General features: G+C 33.0%; 1 protein-coding gene across 12 annotated transcripts in view; it reads left to right on the forward strand.

Moving 5' to 3' along the window:
- The window catches only part of dock3 (dedicator of cytokinesis 3), a 201,138-nt gene that overhangs the window by 134,736 nt on the left and 46,238 nt on the right, over positions 1-20,164 (forward strand). For all 12 annotated transcript variants that reach the window (XR_009268428.1, XM_058760914.1, XM_058760915.1 and 9 more), the window contains 5 exons: positions 7,618-7,699; positions 7,810-7,870; positions 9,947-10,094; positions 15,492-15,580; positions 17,273-17,398. Coding sequence is in view for 11 of the 12 variants with exons in the window: in XM_058760914.1 (XP_058616897.1) it covers positions 7,618-7,699; positions 7,810-7,870; positions 9,947-10,094; positions 15,492-15,580; positions 17,273-17,398 (506 nt within the window). In the remaining variant the exon portion in view is untranslated. The remainder of the gene's footprint in view (positions 1-7,617; positions 7,700-7,809; positions 7,871-9,946; positions 10,095-15,491; positions 15,581-17,272; positions 17,399-20,164) is intronic.

Here is a 20,164-nt window from a genome sequence, read left to right on the forward strand (position 1 = left end):
ATTTCCAATGTTCTCATTCCATATTCCCTCTGAGAGCTTTTGACCATGTCTAGACAGCGTTTTCTGTGTGAGTTAAGCTTTGCTTTTTATCATTATTCCCCTGCAGTTCTTTGCATGGGAAGCATACGTCACTTACAAAACCCACAAACCAGTGCAGTGCTTTTTGAGGTTAAACATGTTTAATTCTGAGCTTTTAATTATAAAGTCAGTGTGAATTGACTTTACATTCCTGATCTTCTTCTTGGTTTAATATATATATATATATATATATATATATATATATATCTTTATCAAAATGTAGTGATGTCACCAAGCCCTGCATTTTTCTTTTAAATCAATAAATACATAAATAAAACACATTTACAGTTTGTTCAAAACATCTTGTTACAGGAATACAATTGGTTGCAAATAGTTGACATGAGTGGATAGATATTTTGCTGTTGTTGTTTATTTCAGGGATTTATTTATTTATTTACTTGTTTGTTCGTTCGTTCATTTATTTATTTAATTCAATGTACATATAACATCTATGTAATTATGTATCAATTAATTTTAGCTAATGCTTAATTAAATTAATGCAATCAGTTGATCACTCTGTAATAATGTTTCCAACTGATAAAATCTATCAATTTTGCACTATGTATATTCTTGAGATAAAATATTTTTGTGATATTTAAAAAAAAATTTTTTTCAAAATTTTAATGTAAAAAAAAAAGAAGTACTTACTTATTTGTTTATTTACAGAATAAATATTCTGTTCCTTATGCTATGCCAAAATTTAAAAAATAATAATAATAATAATAATTTTATATATATGTATATGTATATGTACACTACTGGTCAAAAGTTTTAGAACAATAAGATTTTTAATGTTTTTTTTTTTAAAGAAGACTCTTCTGCTCACCAAGCTAGAGGTCTGCGCGGGACTGTTTTTTAAGTCCCGATCCCGCCCGCTCCCGCGAGGTTATATCCCGCACCCACCCGCTCCCGCGACATATTCACTCTTTGTTCACCCGCTGTCTGCTTTGAATAATTTTCTTCCCGACCCGACCGTTCCCGCTAAATTTAGATCTCGTTTCCAGAATCACACATTTAAATTTCCTCTACTGAAAGAAAGACAGATAGGCTAACAAATGTCTGCACAAAATTGTATTTGTTATTTTATTCGTTTTGTCAAGAGTCTTTTATTGACAGCAAAATGCAAAAAACATTTTGCTGCCAACACAGTAGGAAAAAAAAGTGTCACAGAGAAAATAAAAATGTACAAAATTGTATTCCTTATTTTTATTCGTCTTATCAGGATGCAGTTCGTTTAACTTTTACAACACAATAGGAACAAGTGTTGCAGTGGTTGGAAAAAAAGTAGGTTGTACAAAAATGGCCTATTATAATTTTATTCGTCTTGTCAAAATACTAAATTCGTTTAACATCTTGCTGTAAACACAGTAGCCTAGGAAAAGTGTCGCGGAAGAAAAATAAATAAATAAATAAATTCGACATCTGTCATTTAAAATTATGACAGCGTTCTTCAAGGACAGCGCATCCATACTTTGCTCCATCTTTATTCTGCTCTGTCACTCATCGACAACCTGACTGTTCTGTCTGCGGGCCGTATATTCACCACTGGTAGCCTGCTCTGAGCATCGTTATGCACATGCTGCGCACAGACCTCGCAAATAAAACGAAGCACTGGTTCATGCGTGCAGCGCGTGCATAACAGTCCAGTGCATTCTGTACTGGTGCTTGAATAAAGCACAGATATGCTGTTCTGAAAAGACGTCGGGAACGGGATATTGTTAGACCGCCCGCTCCCGTTCAAATTGCACCAGAGTTACCGACCGCAACCGCGTTTTATTTGGGAATTTAATCCCGCGTCGCAAGAAATCTGGTCGGGTTCTGCGGTTCCCGCGGGACAGCCGCAGGAATGCAGACCTCTACACCAAGCCTGCATTTATTTGATCCGAAGTACAGAAAAAAACAGTAAACTTTTGAAATATGTTTACTATTTAAAATAACAGTTTTCTATTTTAATATATTTTAAAATGTAATTTATTCCTGTGATTTTAAAGCTGAATTTTTAGCATCATTACTCCAGTCACATGATCCTTTGGAAATCATTCTAATATTCTGATTTGCTGCTCAAAAAACATTTTTTTTTAAATTATCAGTAGTATGTTTAAAACAGCTGAGTATATTTTTTCAGGTTTCTTTGATGGATAGAAAGTTCAGAAGAACAACATTTATCTCAATTTGAAATCTTTTGTGACATTATAAATGTCTTTATCATCACTTCTGATCAATTTAAAGCATCCTTGCTAAATAAAAGTATTAATTTCTATAATTTCTTTACCAAAAAATAAATAAATAAATGGTATAGTGTATAATGTTACAAAAGCTTTTTATTTCAGATAAATGCTGATCTTTGGATCTTTCTATTCATCAAAGAATCCTGAGAAAGAAAAAAAAACACTCAACTGTTAAAACATATTAATAATAATAATAATAATAAACACTTCTTGAACAGCAAATCAGCATATTAGAATGATTTCCGAAGGATCATGTTACTGGAGTAATGATGCTGAAAATTCAGCTTTGAAATCACAGGAATAAATTACATTTTAAAATATATTCAAATAGAAAACAGTTATTTTAAAAAGTAAAAATATTTCAAAATGTTACTGTTTTTTTCTGTACTTCGGATCAAATAAATGCAGGCTTGGTAAGCAGAAGGGACTTCTTTAAAAAGCATTAAAAAACTTACTGTTCTAAAACTTTTGACAGGTAGTTTATATTTTTTATTTTACCTGAACAAATGTTCTTTTTAAGGAATTTGATATGATGTGTTAATTGGTGCTAACCCCATTCATTTGTAATTACTGAAATGATTAATATGATCACAGATTATATGTTTGACTAACTACATCGTGATTTCAAATCTTGAAAAATACTCCAAAAAGCATCATATTATATAAATGGCAGCAGCTGAGGAAAGCTGGCCAAATGATTATTCACACAGCACCCACAGAGCTGCGTCTCTCTCTCTCTCTCTCTCTCTCTCTCTCTCTCTCTCTCTCCACCCACTCCTCACGCTGTTGACAGGCTGCTAATGGTGCCTCTGCCTCCCTCTCAAAAGCTGTCTGACCCTGGAGTGGGCCACAGGTTCGCTCCAAAATTATATCACGCCTGATCAAGTCTGAAAAGAGGAACGTACTGTATGCAACTGTTTTTAGTTACAAGAACTTTCCAGATGATTGAAGTTTGTCTCGTCAACATTAAATGCTGGGACATATTTCACACTGACTTTAAATATGCTGTGCAAAATATCTGCCCTGAATATTCACAGTTTCACACTTTCTCTGTCCCTCTGTTTGAAGGTTCTCAGCACTCTCTCTCTCTATTTTTCCATCCGTCTGTCACTTGCTTCTGCAGTTGCACACACGCGCATGACAAACATATTCAGAGACGCTCACACACTCGTGTCAAATCCAACTGTAAGCATCTGCAACGCCGGCTGCAGTCTGTCTGTGTGTTACTCTGCTGTGAGCTGCTCCATCCACACCAGCGCTGCAAATAGCGTATTGGTGTTTTGTGTGGGACCATGAAGTGAAAAGAAGTGAGAAAAAATGTGGAAAATGGACATAATAATAATGATGATGATGATGATGATGATGATAATAATAATAATGTTGTTCTTGTTCTTGTTGATGGTGGTGTTAAAACAATTATTATTATTGAGGTTATTATTAAAAGAGAAAAAGAAATCCATAATTCCATAATTTTATTTTACTTAGATTTGTATTATTATTATTATTATTATTATGTATTGTATTATATGACAAATAATTATTAAGAATAATTTTTAATATTAGAATAAAACAAGAAAAAGAATTAAACAAAATTATTATTATTATCATCATCATCATCATCATCATCAAAAGGGGAAAAAGAAATCCATAATTCCATAATTGTATTATTATTATTATTAATTATTATTATTATTATTATATGACAAATAATAATGATTAATGAATAATAATTTTACAAATATTTTCAAATATTTTAATATAAGAATAAAAAGAAAATAATAATAAAACAAAATTATTATTATTATTATTATTATTATTATTATTATTATTTTATCAAAGGGGAGAAATCCATAATTCCATAATTTTATTATTATTATTATTATTATTATTATTATTATTATATTAGACGGGAAATAAATCTTTTATTTGATTTTTACCTATAAATTAGTTTGTTTCTTTAATAAAATAATAAAATAAATGTTAATAATAATAATAATAATATCATTATTATTGCTGTTGTTGTTAAAAACAACAATTATTATTATTGATTTTTTTTAATTATTAGATGGGAAAAATTATTCTGTGATTTTATTTTTACTTTGAAATGTATTTATTTATTTATTTATTTATGTATTTGTTTGTTTGTTAGTTTAATAATAATAATAATAATAATTATTATTATTATTATTATTTACTTAGACCACTATATTCTTAAATGTGGAGTCTTTGTGCAATTTGTAATTTGACAAGTAATTTGCTGTTTCTTAGTTTCCTTTTTTCCCCATTTCTTTTCACACATATTGACTTTAAGTTCTTTAATAAATGAAAACTGAACTGTTTATTTTCCTACATTCAGTTAATTCAATTAAGCAATTAAATAATGCAACTCACATTTAGATCAAGGTTTCTCATCCAGGTATATTGCTTTCTCTCATCTGTCAATGCCTGTCGTTGAGTCTTTCTTTCCAAACAGACTTACTTCTTTTAAATGCATTTGGACGACAAGTTTCACGCAAGCTGAATGGTCAGTTATACGCTAGTCAACATCAAAACCTCAGTCGTCCAAACAACAAGTTTTCCATCAAAAACCTTTATTCTGAAATAGCTGCAGCCCATATTGTCAGTCAGTGTGAATCTGCCATTGTCTTTCAAAGCCGTCGTGTTCTTCAGTGATTGATTAAAATGCATGACAGCTGCTTTAGTCTCTATTCAAACAGAGGAATCATTCAGCTTTGAAGGTGCCTTTAATATTTGAACTTGTTAATTGCATTTAGTCACAGATTCCCAGCAGTTCATTTCTTGTGCAGAAACCCTCGACTGTTTTAACTTAAATCCACTCTCTGAACATGTTTCTTTATGATATAGAGATCATACATCAACTGAAAGCCAATCAGCCTTTACACACTCCAGACACTAAGTATGTTATTACCGTGAGCTAGCGAGCGCTACACAATAGGATCTGAACAATCGGCGAGTGGTTTGAATGGGAATAATAGCGCGGCTGATGTTGAAGGAGTTTAATGAATACCTGTCAGCGTCTCCTCCGGGGAAGAGGCTTGCTGGTTTCCGGCGATGTGATTGGTTGTTCTGGATCGATGCGTTCCTTCAAGACAGGACACACGTGATGAGCTGATGAGTCTGGAGAACACATGAAGCATGTGTAACGCATTCATCTGTGTGTGTGTGTGTGTGTGTGTACATGAGACATTCACATCTGTGATCAGATACGTTCTCTTGCATCAGTTGCATATTCCATAAACAGCTGATCAGCCAGGCTTTTATCATGAGACATTGGTTTTTATTGTTGTATTGAATGAACGAATGAATGAATGAATAAATAAATAAATAATTATGCCTTGTTGCCGTAGGAATTAACAATGTATTTGTAATGCAACATTGGTTGTGTGCTGTTGTTAGAAGAAATAAGAAAATAATAATAATAATAATAATACATTTATTGATTTAGCTAGTTAGTTAGTTACAAACTAAATTGGCAAGGTTTTTGCAATGAAATATTGGTTTTTGTGTGGAAAAAGATTACTAAAAAACATATTTTCTTCATTCTTTCTTTCTTTCTTTGTTTCTTAATTATTTAATTATTGGCAATAGGAATCAGCAAGGTTTTTATTATGAAATATGTTGTAGAAAACGTTGATTTTACTTGCTTGCTTACAACATTTTGGCAATGCAATGTTAAATTAATAACTAAAATAAAATCGATTTTTATTTATTAATTATTTAGTTATTTACAATAGGTAGCACAGGTTTTATAATTAAATGTTTAAAAAAAAAAAAAATCTTATTTATTCATTCTATAATTTTTGCAGTAGGAATTAGCAAGAATTAGCAAGATTTTTGTAATGCAGCCTCAGTTTTGTATTGTAAAAATATATATTTTTTTATACATTAAAACACCATCTTAAAGGACATCTGGCTAGACATCCAAAACAAACTGACTCTGTGTTCCTGAATTAATTTGATGCTGTTTTCTCCATCAGTAATTCCAGTGCCTAAACTTCACATTGGCTCTCTCAGCAGCGTGAAAAACAAAACTGTTATTCAAATTTTGAATAAATTATAAATGGAAAGCAAATAACACATTAACAGCCAGTCCATTAGAGTCAGTGAAGTTGTCAACATGATTTTACACGCTTTCACGCTGCGGTTTCAGCCTGTAGTTCAGCGTGAACTCGCTGACTGGACTCCAGCGTTTAGATTATAGACTCATTCAAACGCCTCTGATTTGCCGTTGTCAGTAATCGTTTGCGGTGCTCAATCACTGCACTGAAACACGGTGTAGAATATTTGCCCAATATATTTCACATATTTGTTGTGCATGACAAAAATACATGTTCCCTCATAAAGCCTGAATCGCTACCAAGAAACTGAAGTCTTGATTCTTGTGCCAGCAGTAGAAGCAGCAGAGATATTTTGTGAAGTGAGGTTTGGTTTGTGTTTGATATGCATGAGGACTGGCTCCTGTGGATCGGATGTGGCATGTGGAGATTTATCAGCAAGGAGAACTGGCTTGAAATCATGAATTAATATCTAATTAAGCTCTCAAAAATAACATTTCAGAGTTTGCTGGCACTGAGAAAGTCATTAGGGCCTCACTTTTTTTTTTTCTTTTTTTTTTTCAATGATTACATTGCACCAGCATTTCAATATTTCACTGTGTGGAACATTTGGAAAAACAAATTTGATTATGTCGAAAGAGAGAAAAATAAAATCATTGTGTAATTATTTGCTCACACTTATTTGTTCACACCAAATCCAATTTGGCTTTCTTTCTTCTATTAAACACAAAAAAAAGATGTTTTTGCAAAATGTTCATGAAGCTCTCTTTTCTCTAAAATTAAGAAATCAAAATGTATTCATTCAAAAATAAAGTATGTGTGTAAACAAAGTACTTTATTTGATTTGTTCCAGTTAAATAAATAAATAAATTCAAAAGCAGAAAGTTAATGCTGCTTTTTCCCCCATAAAATGAAGAAACGTAAAAATAAATTGAATTTTTATTTGATGTTTTTACATTTATTTTTAAATTACAGATAAATACATTATTTGTTTGTTTGTTTGTTTTAAAAGAAAGTCCATGCTTCTTCTTTCCAATAAAATGAAGAAATCAATTATTTTATTTATTTATAGAGGCTATACAATAGAGGCTATTAAACATCACTAAACTGTCTGAAAAAAAGTGTGTGTGTGTGTGTGTGTGTGTGTGTCACGGGTGCGTGGTTGTGGAATAAATATAAATGAAAGGCTTAAATGAAAAAACTCAAACTCTTTTTTTTTTTTCTTCTTCTTCCAGTGAGAAGTTTATGGTGAAACTCAACAAAAATGGTGGCCCAAAAAACCCAGAGAAGGTCGACCGTCTCTGCGCCCTCTTTACGGTGGGATCAACAACCGTTATTGCTGTGGCTAAAAAATATAGGACTACATATGAAAATACTCATTTTGGGAAAAAAAACACTAAAGTATTTTAGTTTTTATTTTCTCACAGGACTTAAGCAACAAGGACATGAAGAGAGATCTGTACATTGTGTCCCAGGTCATCAGGACGGGTAAGTATCCCGTCTCATTTAGCCTCTTTCCCTTTCTGTCTCTTCTTCTGTCCATTTCCTTCATTTGGAGCCAAACGTTGCCACAAGGCATTGCATTTCTGCCAGCAACTGTATCTCTAGAGCTCTTACATAAGTGTGGCACCACAAGCTCCATTCCAGTTTATAAAGGGACGGGTGACTGGGAATGAGACAAAACTATTCCACTTGCTCCGAACAGAGCAGTCTGAAAGTGGAAATGATTCTCAATGGCCGTTCTGAACCTAATTTCTGAGGATTCTGAAAACTTTGGTTATCTTTCGATATGACTGTATAAATAAATGCTATATATATTATTATTCAGTGGCATGCGGGTGAGAGTATTTGAAACTTGTTTGAATTAGTTTCACAAAATTATCAAGTATTTGATTTTTACCCATTTCAGCTAGTCACTTCACTGATTTGATTATTCATTTTCATAAAAAAAAAAAAAAAAAAATATATATATATATATATATATATATATATATATATATATATATATATATATATATATATATAACAGTACACAAACATGATGGTTCGGTACATACCTCAGTTTTGACGCCACAGCAGAGGGAAAAATACTAAACATAAATTGCTTTACTGAACAAATTGCTTGTTCTTTAAATAAATTCAATTGTAATTAAAAATCTACCTCAGCTTCTGCTCCAAACTACAGGGAGCAATTTTACATTATAAGGTTGCAATTAACAACAGAGCCCAAACATAAATTCAATTACTATTTATTTTTAACTATAATAATTTAAATTAAAAAAAGCATGAACACATGTAAATTATCTTCTAAATTATACAATTTCTATTTGTTGTTGAAATATAATAATTTACAGAGTCATAACTTGTTTAATAAAATATTTATTTAAACATATACATTAAATAATTAAGATATCACTAACAGGTAAATAAAATATGAGTATATAGTCTAATATTTCACAAAATGCTTTTCTCTAGACTTAATTTCTCTAGCGAATTAGTAGACACTGATGACTTGCCTGAGATAAATTTTTAATGAAGATTTTAATGATGTCTTTTCCGTGGTTGGAACACTAATTGAATGATTACTTGAGAGGTGAGATGTTCATTCATGTTTATTTCATGTTAAAATTAGTAATACAGAGGAAGGTGATCATACCACTTGCGCTCCGCGCTGCCGTTTGAACTGAGACATTATACAGACATTATACATTATACATCAAAGAGCGCCAAAACGGTATTTATTGTCTGAATGTCCTGAAAAATTTAACGATTTGTTCAGTACACATGCATACTGAACCGAAGACCGAAGAAGAAACTTTTCGGTATGAATATGTGTACCGTTGCACCCTTAATATATATATATATATATATATATATATATATATATATATATATAATTACAAATGTTTAATTCAATTAATTGCAATTAATCAATTTGACAGCACTAAGAAAAATACAGTGTTGATATCTTGTTTATCAAATAAATAGATTTTTTTTATTATGATTAACTTGATTTTTAAACATTAATGAAATCAAAAGTTTTAAATGTATGTTTGTTTATCAAACTAAAAAGTGACGATAATTGTTTTGTTATTTTTAAATACATTTTTAGCATGAATTAAGTTCAATTCTGAGCACAGCTGTTAATTTGTCAATTGTGATTAAATGAAAGTGATTTATTTTCATTTTGATTTTCGATTTTCTAAATTGCTAATTGATTCATTTGCATTCCTGTTTAGGTTATGTATGTCCATTTCAACTTGATTTTTGTTGTGTAAATTGATATTGTTTATCATTTGTTTATTTATATGTAAATAAGTATAAGTATATATATATATATATATATATATATATATATATATATATATATACATATATATATATATATATATTTGTTAGCTGTTCTACATTTGCTAACAAGCTCAAATATATAATTTGCAGTTTCTTGCATTCAAGTCGATGCCTAATTGTCTGCTGGACAGGATTTGTACAATCATGTAGATGGTAGTATGCACACGTACGACGTACGTTTCTGACAGTGATGTATAATGCTTCTTTGTTCAGGGCGGATGTTGTTAAACGACTCGAAGAAAGGCCCCCCTCACGTCCAGTACCGCCGGCCGTATGGATGCGCAGTGCTGGCCATGAGCGACGTCCTTCAGACCATCTCTGAACTCAAAGAGGAGAAAGACTTTGTGCTCAAAGTTTACACGTAAGCCTCTTCTGTGCACTTTAGAGCCATTTATCTGTTTGATTCGTCAATTAAATCGAAAAGAAAGACTGGGGAACTAAGTTTATTATGAGCTACATTAAACCGTGAGAGAAAAAAATCGCTCGCTCGCCTTATTAAATCTACAGTCTCGACAAAACACTTGAGCGTTGATGGATAAAAACCAGTCAGGAATATATTAGCTGCTCTGTTCCAGCGAAAACTGAGAGTCATTGTGGCCTCCATCATTTCAGGTTCGCAAAGCTGAGTGTTGTAAACACGAATTCATGTAAAATTGATGTGAATTATGCATTGTACGGATCAGATGAACACATTTGCCTCACGACTGACACGAGGATGTTTTCTCAAATGCAGATTTGATATTCTGTTTTGATAAATGAAGATTTGCGCGTCAAAACCACTCTATTCCAAACCCTAGTGTGCTGCCTACCTAGCATTTTAAGCATAGCATGTATCCTTAGCATTTAAAGCAATCCCAGCATGCATTGCGACAAATCTAGAGAAAAGAAATCATCAAAAATTGTGAACAGTTCAAGAAAAAAGTTGTATTCAGTATAGGTGCAAAATAGTTATATTTCTGATTTCTCCCAATATTTGCATGCGCTGTGTGTTGTTATGCTTATTATTACACATTTAGCATAGCAACACTTTAACATTAACTGTTCTAATGTGCTAATTCAGTCAGTCAGAAGGTTCCATTTCAGTTAGTATGCTTTTATATGTTATATTTTGCTGTGTATTATGCTTACTAGAATATTGCCATGGATATGTATACATAGATGCCTCATTAGCAACTGTTTCTATGGGTCGCTATACGTAAGCCGTCCGCCATATTGTAATGGTCAACTTGACGTCATTGAGCATAGTAATCAATGAAATTTCGAAGATGCCACAATCCTGCACAGCCAATGGTCTGCGAACACATAGTATGGTGAATGACGTCAAGTTGACCGTTCCATGATGGCGGACGTGTCTACGTGCTTGGAGCGGTCGAATGGGGCAACTTTACATATCTATGAATATCGCGCTATTAGTGTAGCGACATGCTATCTTCAAACTCTATTGGAATTAATTGTAAACATTCTAGTTTAGTCACTCAAAATGTTTTGTTTCAGAGAGTATACTTACACGGTTCCATTTCAGTTAGGATGCTTTCATAGGATCATATGTGCTATGTATTGTTATGTTCACTAGAGTATTGCAGTGTTAGCATAGCAACATGCTAACCTCAAACACTTTTGTAATTAACCGTGACCATTCAAATCCAGTCACTCATGTGGCTCCATTTTGGTTAGTATGATGTAGCTGTCAATGTAGGCAGTATACTAGGTTTTTAAGAAAAGAGCGAATGATTAGCTACGTTCTTAGCTACATTAGCTACAATTAATAATTAGCTACATTAGCTGCATTGTACCTTTTGCTGTTGTTTAGTACAGAAAAGACAGTGCTCATCATTTGTGCTGTGAAGCTGTCTCTGAAATCCTCCCCTGTGGACGGCACACGTGCTCCAGTCCTCTAGCTATCTCCATCACAGACTTTCATTACCTCAGTGTGCAGCCATGCAGAAAGCTTCCTCTGTTTTATTGGCTGGGGAACTGACAGAACTGGTAAAAGAAAGAGAAATCAAGGAAAGAAAAAAAGAAAGGTATATGTGTGGAGAAAGAGGGGGAAAAAAGGCTAGATTTCTTTGGAAACCCCAACAATCAGAATGTGATATTAAGCCATCAGTGTCTGTGAAGCTAGGAGAAATGCAGTAACGTTGAAGTGAAGAATCTGTACTTTTCACTAGTGCTGTGGAATGCATTAGTTGTGATGTTGTGGTGAACGAACCTGTGACTTTGCTCCGTCAATTAAACATATTAATCGTACATTGCGTGTGAGGGGGCTTTGGAATGAGATGCTATTTAGACTACTTTCAAAAACACAAAAAAAGAAAATAAATAAATACATAAATACCAACAGTATGTGTGTATATACAGATATAGAAAGACGTCTCTTATACTCATCTTAGGCTGCATTTATTTAATCAAAAATACAGTAAAAACAGTACTATCTGAAATATTATTACAATTTAAAATAACTGTTTTCTCTTTGAATATATTTTAAAGTGCAATTTATTCCTTTGATGTAAAGCTGAATTTCCAGCAGCCATCACTTCGGTCTTCAGTGTCACATGATCCTTCAGAAAGCATACTAATATGCTGATTTATTATTATTATTATTATTATTATTAGTAATAGTAGTAGTAGTAGTCATTTCTGTATTTATTTTTACTCAATTATGATTAATAGTTCATATTACTAATAATATGGGTTTACTACTAATAATACTTGCTACTAATAATATTGTTTTATTTAAGTACAAATTTATTTGTTTATTTATTAAAATTGAATAATTGCATATTTAATTTAATAACACTTACAATATCAAAACAGTTAAAATAAAGTCTATTATATATCTCAAGTTATTCATACGCTAAATATATAAATAATATTGTTTACCTATTTATTTAACCAAAACAAAGAAATAATTAAATTAAATAATTAATAAATAATAATAAAATAAATATACAGTTTAAATGATAGAACTCCTGTTGTATTATTATATGTTTAACCCATATGTATTTTAGTCTGTGTAGCTGTTTGTATTTATTTATTTATTCATTTATTTAAATTGCATAACAATTAAATCAAATAATTTATATAATTAAAATACACAGTTTATATTATATAACTGCATACTATATTGATATGCTCATTACATATAGATACAGTTGTATTAATTTTGACAATGTCTATATATATATATATATATATATATATATATATAGCAACCTTAGTGAAAAGTTTCAACCAGCACAATCTGCACCATTATTCTGTACAGTATTGCAGAAAACCAAATGTAACACATAAAAATGTGTGCAAGATGTCGTGACTCAGCAATGCTTCTGTAGGGCGAGTCACAATTCTGTCAACCGGCATGAAACTCTCTCACACTCGCCCCGGGTCAGTCTTTTCGTTGAGCCCTGAAGGCTTTCCTGTACTTTGGGCTTAAGCGAGCAGATCAGTATCTCTGAGTTTGTAAGACAGGAAAAAAATAAAAATAAAATGTTGATATATTTTTAAATATATATATAAAAATGCATGTTTATGCAATACATGTATTTGCATGTGTATTCAGGCTGGACTAGTTTCTAGGGACATCTAGTGGTAGACTTTTGGGAACGTAATGCCACGACAAACCAGACCGACAGTTGATCTGATCAGATTTGCAGCAGATATTTCTTCGTGTTCTGGAATGTAGCACTTTCCATCAAACAGCCTGTGTTGGTGCGATGCCATTGTGACCCTGCGAGTGACAGACCAGAACCACCCTTGACGCCCTTGGAGCCAGTCACCAAGACAGCCAACCAGATGGACTCTGTGGGAGTTCCCACAAAGCATCTGCCTGCTAAGCCACCACAAACACTAGCATTAGCATAGCGTAGAGGTCCCTTTGCAGCTGCCACGACGGGTTTAGTCACTTCTGGATCAGGCATTAAGGACATCACTTCCCCTCAGGCCTGAAAGCTGCTGTTCTCGAACCTCCAACAGCTAGCCCACAGCGATTTAGCAGCTACTGATGCTGGAACGTAGCATATGGCTCTGTTCTCTCTCCAGAGAGCGCCGCACTTCTCTGCTTTTAAGCAGTAGAGTGTCGTGATTTGCTTCATTGTGATGGCTCTCAACACTTGGCTGTACTTGACTGCGTGTTTTTTTCACTCACCATTATATCGCTCAAAGTGCCAATTGACAAACGCCGCATGCAAATGCTAATGCAGCTGTGCCGGCTGGGGTTAATTGTTTTGATTATAGGTTATTCTACACTCAGCGTCAAATACATACCACTTCTTTTGTAGTAACGTTGTAGAATTTTTGTAGAAAAATCTAAAATTATTGATTTTTCTTACTCGCAAAACGTTTTGCTGATATGTCTCAACATCTTGACATTGTGACTAAAGGATTTTGCTTTATTTATTTATTTTTGGTTTTGATTGTTTTGTTTTTTGTTTTGCTTTGTTTTTGTTTTGTTTCACTTTGCTTTACTTAGCTTTGTTTGGTGATTGTTTGTTTGTTTATGTTTTGTTTTGTGAAGTAGGAATGGGTTATAATACTAGTGATACATTTTCATAAAAAATAATTTGATGTCAAATTCATATGAATATATGATATACTGATATATAGCAATGTTCTGATTATTTTTATTAACATATGAACATAGTTTGTTGTTGTTTTTTGTTATTGAGATATAAACAAAGTGAATTTTGAGATATAAAATACAATATATACAAGTGCTTAGATTAATCTTTTTTTTTAATCTAATCTTTTTAATTCATTCATTCACTCACTCACTCACTCACATTCATTGTCACTCATTAACTTAATTTAATTAACTAATTAAATTAATTTATTCACTCATTCATTCATTATCTGATTCATTCATTTATTCATTCACTCACTCACTCGTTCGTTCGTTTGTTGGTTCATTCATTCATTCATTCATTCAATTTTAACAATGTTTTTAACACCACCAATGACAAAGAAGCAATGAGCATTATTAAAAATTTAAAATTATGCTAATAATTACTTATTTTTATTATATTTTTATATAATAATGTGGAGATACAAAATAGTAAATCAATGAATAAATGTCATAGAATATGACAGATAAAGGGGACAAGATTGTGTTTCTATATGTTAATTTTAAATGTGCATATTAAAGAACAATATCTGAAATATCTAATAAATTACTAGATTATAAAACATGGTCTTTTTCTTGATTCATTGAAGTTTTCTTGTCTGAAAAGTGAAGGCACATGCTTGTTACATTCGTGGTCATACAGTATTGCACTATTCTGGTTTGTAACGACAACTTTTCGCAATTCAAATGACAATAAAACATTGTTCTCATTGAAAATCCTGTTTTATACAAGTAAAGTGCAGATACTGTTGTATGTTGACTTTAACGCTCTTTAAACACTCATTCAACACTCAAATTTATTTTCCAACCTTTTGAGAAGGGAGCTTTATTATGCAGTTGTGCTACACTAGAGTATCACTGGGAATTGTAGCAAATGAATAATTCTCTTTGACTGGATGAAAGCCCAGTTTTTACTTTAAGTCTTGGCACATTCATAAGCGTACTGCGATACCCCCTTAGGACAAGGCCTTTTGCTGTTGAAACTGAGTTACATATACTGTATACTGACAAATTACATTTGTGACTCCAAACATCTGGGTATTGTTTGAATACTGATGCAGCGATTCCACCTGCTTCATCTGCACAACAACAAATTTTCCTTGCTATAATCGTTTGGCCTCTTTCTTCTCTCTTTCACAGGTGTAATAATGAAAACGAGTGGTACCAGATTCATGAGAACATTATCCGCAAGTCCAGCACCAAATACACCGCCCCCAGCACTAACTACGGTAAATGCACTCCCAAAATGGTCATACACTTGATTTAATTGTTATCATCAGATGAGGAACATTTAGCTTCACTGAAACTGAACAGTCCTTCCAAAAAGTCTGTCCATTATCCTGCTTTGCTGTTGTAGTCAACATTTCACTTGTTTTGTTAAAATAACTAAATGTGGTTGTCTGGTTCTCCTTAAATTCTACAGAATTCTGCTTTAATAAAGTTCATACTATTTAGCAGATTCCAATTGGAATGACTCAATTTTACCCACAAAATTTTGGTAAATGTGACAGCACCTTTACACAATTTGAACTTTGTTTCTCTTAATTCTTAGTTTACATCTATCTCCCAATTCTTTTTTTCCCATCACAGAATAAAAAATGTAATTGCGACTTTTTTCTCGCAATTCTGACTTTTTTCTCGCAATTGTGAGTTTATATTCCATAGTTCCAACAGAATTCAAATTCCAACAATTCTGCATTTATATTTCACAATTCTAACTCACTATTGCAATTACTATTTTATATCTCCAAATTCTGGATTTATGTCTTGCAATTCTGAATTATGAGATATATTGCAAGGAAAAAAATTGCAATTACCTTTACTTTTTTATCCTGTTGTGGAAACAGGCTTTCGTAGAACGTCTGGGAAATGATGAAAGAGTCATATTAATATTGAAGAAAGTAATATTGAAAATCTTTTAGACAATTAGAAAATTAGAAAATGTGTTTTGTTTAATTAGACAAAATTGTATAAAATTTTAAATATTGGCCATTTATTGATTATTAGCCATAACATGAAAATAATTATCGGCATATCATATTGGCTAGAATTTTAAAATTGTCAGTCTTTTCAATCAAATGAATTCTGTTGACTTTTACAGAATGCTAGGATATTATCTGTGGTTTCCAGGGTTTTACTATGCGGTTGCCAATGTGTTTTTAGCCTGTTGCTATGTGGTTGCTAGGTTGTTGCTACTGTAGGTGGTGCTATAGGTGGTTGGTTACTGGCCTGCAGAATTAAAGTGTGGTCACGTTAGTTAAATTTCGGAGAAAAGTTGCAGACAAAAAGTGTAGTGATCGACAATAGTCACTTTCAAACCAAGCAGCTTAACGTTGAACGTGTGGGAATTGATGAAAGAGTCCAAAGTAATATTGAAAATCTAGATCACATCCCTGAAAACCCTTAAAATGAGCTGCATCAGCAAGCAGTCTAGTTCTAGTGGATAATGAATATGGTAGAGGTGTGTCTTGAGGTATCTTTCAGTAGTAATTGGTATGTTAGCTGTTCTAATTGAGAGTTTATTCCACCATCGAGGGGAAGGCCTAGAAATATTTCTGGACCTGGATGAACAGAAACCCTTCCCACTGGGAACTGACGGGAGCCAGGCAATCAGAATGACTGATTGCGGCAGGCAGGCCGGCGTGTGCGTTTTTAATGAAGGATTGAAGGTAGCAGGGAGCCAGGTCATTAGCTGCATTGTAGACCCAAAACAATGTCTTGATTGAATTGAATTGTAGCAGTTACTGGCAACCGACACAGAGACCTGAACAAAATCGTAACAGAGATGCTATCTCTCTGGTACGTTCTTCTAAAAAAAGGCCCACTTTACTAAATAAATACTAATGCAATCACAAGGATAATTACAGTGGTTGTCAAGATGAAGTCGTCTCACATTTCCCCGAACTCTTCTTCTCGTGCAGGTTTAATCATCTCACTACAGCTGTTGAGGGGCGACATGGAGCAGGTGCGCAGAGAAAACCCCATGATATTCAACCGTGGCGTGGCCATCACGCGCAAACTGGGCTTCCCTGATGTGATCATGCCAGGTAAGTCTCGTGAAGGTCACGGCTGAACTTAAAGATTCGTTCAGGACTGAAGGAATCCAAGAGATATGCCAAGATTTTATACTCATGGTCTGAAAGTAGACAGTTGCAGCAAGTTAAAGTTAGGAAATGTACAATATTGTAAGAGTTATTCACAGTGCACAATATGGTGGTACCATATCGGTTATTGGCTGATATTAGAGTTTTTAAATATGTTAGCTGATATTGGCTATTTAGTTATGCATGCTCATTTCCCTTATTTTTTGCATCTAGATTCATTTTATGTTCATTTAAAATTAGTCTTTAAACATGCTAATAATTTAATAACTTTGTTAAATGTAATCTGTAACAAATCTCAAAATGAATATCCATTTTTGATACTGTAGATGTTGCGATGCCTAAATTTACCTGTAGCATTTAAAAAAAAAATCTTAGACAAAAACAATATAAAATGTTAATATTAACAATATAGAAATAGTTATTCATATGCAATGCACAATATGTGAGGTACCATATCGGTTATTGGCCGATATTAGAATTTTTTAATACACTTGCTGAAATTGGCTGTTTAATTATGAATGGTCGCTGTTTAATTGTGAATGATCATTTAATGGTCACTTGAAGTTAATCTTTCACAATAGTAATAATTTAAGAATTTTGTTAAATGTAATCTTTAGCAAATCTCAAAATGAGTGTCTATCTTTCATACTCTACAATGTTGTGATGCCTAAATTCACTTGTAGCATATAAATCAATTCATTTAGTTTTTTTGTTGTTTTTTACATTTTTATTTTAATTAAACAAATAGTGTAACAAAAATAATTATCGGCTTAACATATTGGCCAAAAATTTGAATATTGTCACTCTTTTCAAGTGAAATAATAAAGTGTGACTCAGTTTTCACACTATGCTAGAGTGTTGTGGGTGGTTTCCAGGGTGTTACTATGGTGATGCTAACGTGTTTTTAGCCTGTTGCTAGGTTGTTGCTACTGTAGATGGTTTCTGAGGTGATACAGGTGGTTGTAAATTCCAGATCGCGTCCTATTGAAATGACTGGATTTCAGCTGCAAGAAAAAATAAATAAAAATGACGGACAATAATAAATGTTAGCGTACCTTTACCCAATCTTCTGTTGCTTTTTCATTGTATCAAAGGAATCACTAAGAACATTTTTTTCCCTTAAAGATTTTCTCACTGCCTAGCAACCTCATAAAACCACCCTTCCGTCACACTATCTGCAATGCTTTTCGAGTGGAGGTCAAAGCTACGCGTATGCCCTGAAGCGAGTCTTGTGAAAGGGCCTTTAGCACGACTAATAATCGTACGTAACAGCGCATAATCGCCCTCATTGCCTTTTAACTGCGTAGAATCAAGCTTATATAAATTAATATGACCCACATTTTGACAGACTGTACCGGCTCTCTGCTCCAAACCCCAGAGGGCCTGTAAAACCAGCTGGACTCCTGCCACGTCAAAGTTGAGTTAAGAAATCCCTTCCCTGTGATTCAGAACGAGCTTGGGGGCTTCTCAAAGTTGCTCTCTTAATAAAATCATGTCACTGCGTGTTCCTTCAAAATTTTGAGTCATTCGATGGACCGCTGGCTCTTGAGTCTATTCCCCAACTGTCTTCAGTGTCAAAACCATGTAGCCATGTACAATATCTCTTCTCTTCATCCATAAACTCGCGCATCAATCTTGTAGTCCCAGATGTCCTTCAGTGGTAGGTGGATTGATAGGTCCTCCATCTTCTGAGGATCCCTCTCATTTGTCTCATATAGTTAACGCTTCCTTGTTCTTTTGAAGGGCTCAATGATTGGTTAATCATCCACGGATCAATCAACCTGAGGTAGTTCGATTATAATCACAGACAAGGCTGTGCTCTTTAAATTCAGCGCTTTGAAACACCAATAAGCCGATAGGCCTCTGAGAGCCATGGTTCCTTGGGTTTCTGAGGTACGTATTTTTCTGAAAGAGGCTTAGATGTTATTGAACCACAATGTCTGGGAAAAACCCTTGTAATCTTATTTCAGATTGCCGCATTGACTTTATTCCCTGAAAAAGATCAAACTGGCCAGGTTTCTAAAGCATAGTCCCAGCGTTGGGATCCATTGCGTTAAAAAACAATATCTGTCTGTCAAACGATATTAAGTCTTGGCGCCAGCAATTAGATGGAATATTGAACTGTTAGCATTATGAAATGTTAATGACACTTGAAGTGCCACAAGCTTTGAGAATTATTCATTCTCACGACATTTTCAATAAGCCCGAGATGAGTTTGTTTAACAAAACCTCTCCGGAATTATTTGTACATTCCTTTTCTGGTGTCAGTGTCGTGACAGGTTGATATTGCATCATCCATTTCAGCTTTTTCAGTTTCTTTTTAATGCCTTTTTTCAACAGCCTTGACTCTGGAAGTGTTTTTCACACTCACTTTCTCCGTTGGGATTTCAGAAAGTTCTAAGCCATGAACCAAACTAACCATGACTTTCATTTAAAGCAAAATAGTTTTAGTAATTGTGGCACTCATTTATTTAAGTTAGTTTTCAGTTCATTTTTAATTTCCTTTTTGTTTTGTTTTTTCTTTTTAAGTTTTAATCTAATATTTTTATTTTATTTAAGATGTTATTTCAAAATGTTTTTGATAGTTTTTAATAAAATAGTTTTTTTTAATACAAGTACAATTTTTTTTTTTTTTTTTTTTCATGTTTCATTTTATTTATTTTATTTCAGCTTTAAAACTATTTTTAATAGTTTAACAATAACAATACT

The sequence above is a fragment of the Onychostoma macrolepis genome, chromosome 22 (assembly GCF_012432095.1).
Source record: "Onychostoma macrolepis isolate SWU-2019 chromosome 22, ASM1243209v1, whole genome shotgun sequence".
Lineage (NCBI taxonomy): Eukaryota > Metazoa > Chordata > Actinopteri > Cypriniformes > Cyprinidae > Onychostoma > Onychostoma macrolepis.